The sequence below is a fragment of the Anguilla rostrata genome, chromosome 1 (genome assembly GCF_018555375.3).
Source record: "Anguilla rostrata isolate EN2019 chromosome 1, ASM1855537v3, whole genome shotgun sequence".
In the NCBI taxonomy this organism is placed as follows: Eukaryota; Metazoa; Chordata; class Actinopteri; order Anguilliformes; family Anguillidae; genus Anguilla; species Anguilla rostrata.
In genome coordinates, this window is record NC_057933.1 from 82,759,664 (window position 1) to 82,768,023 (window position 8,360).

General features: G+C 44.9%; 1 protein-coding gene across 2 annotated transcripts; it reads right to left on the minus strand.

Annotated features, from left to right (window-relative positions):
• Nucleotides 1-310: 310 nt before the first annotated feature.
• On the minus strand, nt 311-8,209 carry LOC135238332 (sodium/potassium-transporting ATPase subunit gamma-like). Of its 2 annotated transcripts, none has more exons than XM_064306117.1 (5): nt 6,349-8,209; nt 4,758-4,793; nt 4,415-4,489; nt 964-1,004; nt 311-664 (listed from the first exon to the last, which is right to left on the minus strand). In XM_064306117.1, exons 1-5 carry the CDS (start codon nt 6,362-6,364, stop codon nt 509-511), a joined length of 324 nt encoding a protein of 107 aa, XP_064162187.1. In that variant the 5' UTR covers nt 6,365-8,209; the 3' UTR covers nt 311-508. The 2 variants fall into 2 exon arrangements, with proteins under 2 accessions (XP_064162187.1, XP_064162196.1); XM_064306126.1 differs by lacking the exon at nt 311-664 and adding an exon at nt 3,626-3,659 and having other exon boundaries at nt 671-1,004; nt 6,349-8,206.
• Nucleotides 8,210-8,360: the final 151 nt, after the last annotated feature.

An 8,360-nucleotide genomic window follows, 5' to 3' on the forward strand; every position in this document is an offset into this window, starting at 1 on the left:
ATTGTAATAAGCTAGTTCATGCAGTGGTTGCAGCAGGAACCCCTGTAAAATTTGAGGAAGAGAATGCAGACAGCTTCTCATCCAATCACAACTCTGCTATCAGTCCTGTTCCTGTCACATCCACATGAGGGCGCCAGAGGAAAGCTGCCATCAATGAAAATAGAGATTCGCGAGAATCGGAAACATGCTCAGTGCTCACAGGCCAGAGATATGACATGGATGGTTCCTGACAGTTAGTTTAAATGTGGGACGTTGTGATGTGATTACTTTCAACTGCGCAGATCAATACAGTGCAGCTTAAATGGATCTATTTATTGCAAAATGTAATCGTAAGTCACTTATCAGTTACCCTGTAGTAATAAAGTGGGGTTATGCATTAGAGAGCATTATCGGATGCTTGCACATAGCACCAGCAGGCGGACGCAACCAGCAGGGAGAGAGCAGCTTGGGCGGAACAGACGTCTCGTACAAAGAGAAAGCACCGGTCAGCATCTTGTGGGTTTGCCACTCAGTCTGTGAATTGGGCCTGCGGGGGTGGGGGGGTGGGGGGGGGGGGCTGCTTTCTCAGGTGTGAATCCAAGAACAGCCAGGCAGCCGACCACCCCACCCCCCCCTCCCCCGCCCCCGCCCATGCGCCTGTCTCCTTATACAGTCTGTGGAGGCACTGTGACACAGGAGAGACAGAAAACGTTAGTCGAGACACGAGGGGCCTGATTTACCAAGGCCATTAGCACATGCAAAGCCTTTTAGCAACGCGTAAAGCTAATAACGCACAACCAATGACTGGTGCGAAACAAACACCGTGACCAATGACTGGTCACGTTGTTGGTTTTGCGTGCGCTGAGCGGTTTCGTAAGTGCCAAAGGGTTTTTAGTAAATCAGGCCCCCAGGTTATTTATCGTCCATCACAGAGCTTTCAATCCGGCCATGAGCCGCCCCTGCCCTTCGACGACGGGGCCTCACCTTCTGTCTTTGGTAGCTGTGAGCCTTCGACCGGACTCGAGCTGGAAAGCAACACATCGTTAGGCAGTTACCGGCGAGGGAGCCAGGAGCGCCGCTCTTCAGCGGGTCAAGCAGGAGAACGGGGCGCTCGGTGCAAGGAGATCAAAGCTTTGTGGCCACGCCCTCTCATGTTATGTCCTCGGCTAGCCCATTTGAGACTGACGTGAGAAGGGACCAATGAGAGTGTAGATTCTTCTCCCTGTCCCAGTGCACATTTTCTATTGAATAAATCAAAGGCTTGGACTGAAGACCGCGGTGCATTAATCGATTCTGTTTTTTTATGCACTCACACCATTTTAGGTAACCTCGGCCACACCGGCTTTACAGGGAGTACCATAAAAATATTTTTGTGTGCTTGTGGTGCCTTTTTTTTCCGCACACTAAAATGCCAAGTGTTAATTCAAGTCTAACGGAGTGCGTAAGAGCCCAATGGGGACCACATGCACTCTGCAAGAGTTAATTTAACACCGAACATATTTACTCTGTGGGAGTGAAAGGCCGTGGTCATAATGCTTTGAGCCTCCGCGTTCATTTATCTGCAGACCGCCGTGTGCAGAAGTCCTTTGGGGCCGCTGTGCCCCCGGAACTCCAGGATGCGTTCCGGAACAGGAAGTGGGGGGGGGGGTGGTGTAGGTGACGGGAGACTGACGGGCCACTGTGCCACGCAAAGCAGCATGCCGCCAACGCTGGACGGACACAGCGGACCCGCTCCCGCACACTGCCTACCCAAATGACGAGCACAACAGGCAGCGATGTGGCGTGAGTGTGTCAGGGAACTGGATTAGTAACTCAGAGGTTGCGAGTTCAACTCCCAGGCAACGACCACCGCACCCTTAAACAAGGCGCTTGATCCTGAGTTGCTTCAGTATTCGTCACTCGGCAATGTGCAGTACTCATAAATTGCTCTGCATAAGTGCTCATCCTAAATGCTGCCAAACCCACGTTACAGGCTGACAATGGATAGCCCACGAGCAGCCTGTGTGCCTCTTAAATAACATACATCCAGTGCTGAGGGCCTTGACTACAGCAGTACTGCCCAAACTCAGCACCGGGGGCCGGCTGTATTCTCCGGCTCTTTCCTACAATCTCTTGGTCAATTAAGGTTGCTGAAAAGTGTGCACTCTACCACATGCCCAGTTTCACTCACAGGGTGTTCACACTATCAGGGATCATGGCCCTCTGACTTCACCTGCCATCTCACAACTGAATTAGAGAATGAGAGGCAGGTGATCCAACAAGCCTGGGATTTGAATATGTGCAAATTTATCCTTCGTGGCACGCTTGGCTGTTTCTGATATGAGGTGAGCTATAAGGGCATATTATCCCTCAGAAGACATCAAGGGTGTCTCTAAGACCCATTAATAGCTCATTTCAATTCATGGGCTACAGTTATGGCTGGAATATAAATCCACGGGGGTGACATAGCTCAGGAGGTAAGACCGATTGTCTGGCAGTCGGAGGGTTGCCGGTTCAAACCCCGCCCTGGGTGTGTCGAAGTGTCCTTGAGCAAGACACCTAACCCCTAACTCCTAACTGCTCTGGCGAATGAGAGGCATCAATTGTAAAGCACTTTGGATAAAAGCGCTATATAAATGCAGTCCATTTACATATACAGTGGGCGCCCGGGCTTGGACTTGCGTACATAAAATTATTTTTAATGGTGGTCACTGATAATCCATTACATTACAGGCATTTAGCAGACACTCTTATCCAGAGCGACTTACGTAACTTTTTTTACATAGCATTTTACATTGTATCCATTTATGCAGCTGGATATATACTGAAGAAATTTCGGTTAAGTACCTTGCTCAAGGGTAAAACGGCAATGTCCTTACCCGGGAATCAAACCTACGACCTTTTAGTTACAAGTCCAGTTCCTTACCAACTGTGCTACACTCCGTCCAATCTCTCATGTCTAGACAAATGCTATTTGAAGGTTCTTTCTTCAAATCGTACTTCCACTTACTTCAGTACTTAGCAGGCACGGCTATCCTGAGTAACTTATACATTTTTTTTCTTCTTTTACATACGATTTATTTATACAGCTGGATATTTTACTGCAGCAATGCAGGTTAAGTACATTGTTTGAAGGCAGATCTGCAGCACCCTAACTGAGAATTGAACCCATGACCTTTGGGTTAATGGTTCCCTGACCATTATAGTACCCTGCACACCACTATCCACAGGATACATTTAATGTGGCCTTGTTTTGAATTTAGCTTGGCTTGCATAAAAGCACACAACTATTTGGCCTCAGAGTGAACTGTGTTACAGTTGCCAGTAAATGAGACACTTAGACCCTGTGATAGCTTTCCTTTTCACGCATTCACGCTGTTGTGATTGGCTGAAAAAGAAACAAGTTTGCTTTTGGGTAGGCAGTGTCCCCAGTGGATAACTGCTCGCCACTGGATGTGGGGGGGGGGCTGGGCTGCAATTCTCATATCATCCTCCAGGGGCAGCATTCTGAGAAGAAATTAGTACGGCAAAAGGCGGGAGAGGCAGAAACAAACCCGCACAATCCGTCATTACATTCTGTTAATTACTGGATTTCCCCCCTCATATTCAAGTCCAGAACATTCCACATGCACATCTGGCGACTTCCAGGCCGTGTGCAGACTCTTACTTGGATGACGATTTTGCACATTTGAATTTTTTACCTGTTGGACAGAAAAAATCGTTATTATGTAGGTAATGGGAGGTAAGGGAAGAAGATAGAAAAGGAGGGGAGAAGTGTGGAGAGAGGAAGGCTGATACAGATCAGATATTCAAATTTAAAATAAAAAGAAAGAAAGAAAGAAAGAAAGAAAAAAAAAGAAAATCTGTCCAACATGCTACTCTCAGTGGCAATTGTGAAAAAGTAAGAGATAGACATGAACCTAGAGTTAATAGTAAAGATATTCAATTGACAGCACTCTGTATGACCCTTTTTGAGTTAGGTTTCTAGGTAAAAAATTTCAAAGAATGTCTTCACTTCCAGAGGAACACTATGATGCAGACCAGATGTAATATATTTAGTTGTATGAAAGGCAGCTAAAATCTACTGCTAGCTCAAAAGACACGGTCACATTTTAATTTAACATGTTACATTGAGAGCCGTTAATGATAAGAGCATCTGCTAGTCGAATAAGGCCATTTCAGTTGAATAAAAAAAAAAAAAACACACACACAACAGGTCCAGTAAGAAGGCAAGCGTTAATGGATATGATGTAAAGTTGCTAAAAATGGGGCACGGTAGAGTGTCTAGTGTAAATGCAACGCTAACATAGTCCGTGTGAGTCCAAAACGGACCGTACTGATTGAATTGTAGGCGTGGTGCCCTCTGAATTCGTCAGTAACCCGACCAATTCCAAACGAACATTCGGTTGGTTGATCTGATCGATTTACAGTAACCTGGCGGTCGCTCTGTACTCACTCAACGCAATCAGGATCCCGCTTACAAACATGACCACGGCCAGGATCACCCCCGTGGTTCTGAGGGTTTCGTAGTCTGAGGGAAATAGCAAAGATTTTTAAGCTCCTTGCTTTCTATATTTCTGAGCTGCTTGAGGAATGATAATATTTAATTTGTTACTCGTTACTTGTTTGCACAGTAGCTATACAAAGCAGTTGGCCTCCGAACGCAAGTCATGTGGCCTGGTTGTTTTAGAAAAAATGTGCTTGGAACCGAATCATTATGCTGGAAAAAAATTAAATTAAATTTAAAAAAATTACAGCGACATTCTTGAAGGCTTAAAACGGTGTTGTTGGACACTTACCATAATCAAAGTCACTTTGATCCACAAACATTGGTGCTGAAGGGGAAAAAACGTTTGACCACAAGAAAGATTAACACGGATTGCCGCTTTAAACTCGTGTAACTTCAACAACACGACAGAAGCCTTTATTTAAACAATATAGACAATGTTTGGAAAAGTAAAAGTGCTTGAAACGGTAAAAAAACGACTTCCGTGCTTTTATAACCTTCTTTTCCATCCTTTCAGTAACCACGGACAGAAGCACGCCAGGAAAACCGTTTAATTGGGTATATCTGTCTCTAGAACTTTTCTGTCTAAATTATGAATTAATTCATTCCTTTAAATTTTGGAATGCTTCCAGCTTGTAAATACTTCCACTGCCAACCACACTAACTGTGGCTTTATATGAAATAGCTTCTCCTTAAAGGGAAAAGGCATACACATAATTTTTTATTTTATTGAACGTCCCAATCCGCGCACAGAAAGACACAAATTCCAAAAAAAAAAAAAAAAAAAATACAGAATTGAGCGGTGGATAAAACCGAAGATTGCTCCGTAGATCCAGATTCTTGTCAGAAACAGGGCTGCTATCTGTGTCAGCGTTTAAAGGGGAAGGTGTCGTTTTCTTCGCTTTTCGTTCCGATTTCTCCTAGCTGTAGATTAATTCAAATGATCCGTCGGGCTACTGATGCTGAGCCCCAATGCAGAGAATCTGAGCTCAGCACATAAGAAGGGAGGCAAGAATCACAGCTCGGCACTTTCTGAGCTCACCGCCTCGGCGGAGCGAATGCACGGTAGCCGTGTTATCCTTGCTGATTGGATGTAAGCGGCTGCTGTGTACGCATAGGCACCACAGACCACAAGTATGCCCCGCTACGGCTAAAGGATTCAAGGAGATTGTGAACGGGCGATTTGCATAAAACTACCGCATTTAAGGCAGGACTGAAGCCGATTCCCACAAAAAAAAAAAAAACTTTTTTTGGAGAGAGAAAGAAATATGGTAAGTGCTAGAGCAGGAGACATGGATTGGATGTTCAGGGACTGCACGAGAGCGCCGCTGGTAATGCGGCTTTATGATGCTGAACTCAGTTTTTTTTTTTTTTTTTTTTTTTTACACTGGAATATTTAGCGCTTTGGATTCTACCCAACCCGACCCACCCCACCCCAACCCACCCCACACCCCCACCCCACCCCACCCCCAACAAACCGGCCACCTCACCGGTTTTAAATCGTTGAACATAATTCCGTTCAACAGCTGAGAAATACACATCTTAGCTAGCAAACCGGCAAATCGCCTATATTAGTAGAACTTCAGATAGTTGAACTGCATTCTTACGAAATACAGTGTGTATTAAATTAAATAAATAGTTAATTTCCAGGTAGCCTACCACAACATCAGCAGTGCTAGTTTTTCAAAAACGATACAGTTTATGAATCAACGAGGGAGCGAAATAAAGTGAATACCGTTCCTTTGAAAAAATGCGAGGTGATACAATTTTTGTGCAACAAAAAGTCCCTAAATATTTCTGGACGAAAAGGGCATGATAAATAAAGATGACAGAAAAACCAAGGTGTGCATTATTAACTCAAATAGTGAAATGGCATGACTAACCTCCAGTAGTTGCCATGACTGCAGTATTCTCGGAGGTCGGTTAGGCTACTTCGATCTCGCTCGTTCTCCGCTGCAGGGCTGCAAGAATGTGAATTGGAAGAATTGACAGGGAGGGTGTGTAGCGGTTGAAAGGGGTGGAGGCAGAACTGCAGTTTTATGAAGCGAATATAGATAGGTGTAGGTGGCCCCCCGGTGGCGGTGAGCCGCCATTGCTACCGGCGCCTTACCAATGGAAGAGGATAGTCCCTCAGGGTACCTTGATGCGCGTGCCAGCCAATGCGGTGGATGCAATAGGCTACTTCTTTCTCCGCTTAAGCTCTTCATACTTGCTGACTTCGGACCGCGCTGAATCCAGCGGGGCTGCGACAACAGGTTCTATTTGCTTCATCCGTTAACACGGTTTGTCGGTTCTCCAATGCAGTTCTTCAGCTGCATTGCTCTCCTGGCAACAAGGCAACCAGAAACTGCGGTTGTGCGGCGATGGGGAGAACGACTGACTTAAGATTTACTTATGTGATTGGACTTTAGCAGTTTAATTAGGCTACCAATTATTCAACTGTCGTTTCAGGTATTTTTTTCACACGTTAATTGATTTTAGGGACGACATTCCGCTTCTGCCTATATTTGTAACTTAAACCACTGTTTCGGGATTGCAGTGCTTGCGTTCTTTAATTGGAAGCGATTTCACTATTCAAACTACATTGCAGTGCTTGGTACAGCAGGCCAGGCATTTAATAACTGCTACTTTAAAACACAAGCGTTCATTTCGGATGAACAAAAAGATGGATGTATCACATTTTATCAGGAATCAACCCGGGTGCTACTTGTACAATACAAGTAGCAGTGTTTACTATTAGTTTTCAACACCCCACATTCCACATTGCTCTAGTTTCTAGGAGGGTAGCTTTTTGGTCGATTCTACTCTGAAATTAAACTGAACGCGTTTACAACTCACAATAGATGCTATAATACGAAAATAGGCTACTGTCCGCCTGAATGGTGAAGAAAAAAATGGAAGACGATCCGTTACTATTTCCCAATCCTCGTGAAACAACTGCGCGTGTTTCAGTGCGTTATCGCTTACTGTGCAGTTTGATGCGTCCCCAGCGTGTAGCGGTACAAAGGAAAGAAACGCCGCGTCAGCGACAGCGGGATTACCGCATTCGATTAGTCAAATGTTGTACATCTCACATTGCCATGTCGCTCAGGCTCGAGATGCAGTGACAAAAAAACAGAATCTGTACGTACACTCTCAAAGAAGGGGGTATGTAAATGAGCCTAAAGCGGTACAAATGTATGACACACGGAAGGAAGCCTATAGGTACATAAAATCGTGCCCCTAACCAGCAATAGCCTACATAATTTATTTGTGCATTCTCGCTTGAAAAACTTACGAGTACCCAAATGATTTCAGTGTATCTAATACATAATCACACATGCTGATGTAATTTGAAAACACACATTCAGTTCCAGCAAAATTGTAGATCGTATAAATGGGCGGGCATGGTGGCATAGTGGTTAGCACTGTTGGCTCGCAAGAAGGAGGTTTGTGGTTAGAACCCGAGTCCGCCCGAATCCTCTCTGCGTGGAGTTTGCATGTTCTCCCCCGTGTTCGCGTGGGTTTACTCCGGGTACTCCCACACTCAAAGACATGCACGTTAGGTGCGCTCCTGCAGTTGCCCACTGGAGTTGGTCCCCGGGTGCTGCACTGTGGCTGCCCACTGCTCCTAGGTAACTAAGGATGGGTCAAATGCAGAGGACAAATTACTCCACGGGGTTCAATAAAAAGTATATCTTATCTTATCTAAATGTGTTCGTGACCAAAACGCTAAAATTATACAAAAGATTGTTGTGAATACAATTACAATAATATAAGAATTATATCAAGACATGTACTGTAGATAAACCAGTCATATAGGTCTCGGCTAGCAACAAAAAAATGTTTTTCATGGAAGTGTGAAGTGTGAGTGCATATCACTTATGTCATAGAATTGCATGTAATCGTCCAGAGG

Coding starts and splice junctions, on each gene's coding strand:
- LOC135238332 (XM_064306117.1), bottom strand. Junction 1,005..4,414: donor CGGGATCCTGATTGCGTTGA/GTGAGTACAGAG, acceptor GTTGCTTTCCAG/CTCGAGTCCGGTCGAAGGCT. Junction 665..963: donor ACAGCTACCAAAGACAGAAG/GTGAGGCCCCGT, acceptor CCTGTGTCACAG/TGCCTCCACAGACTGTATAA.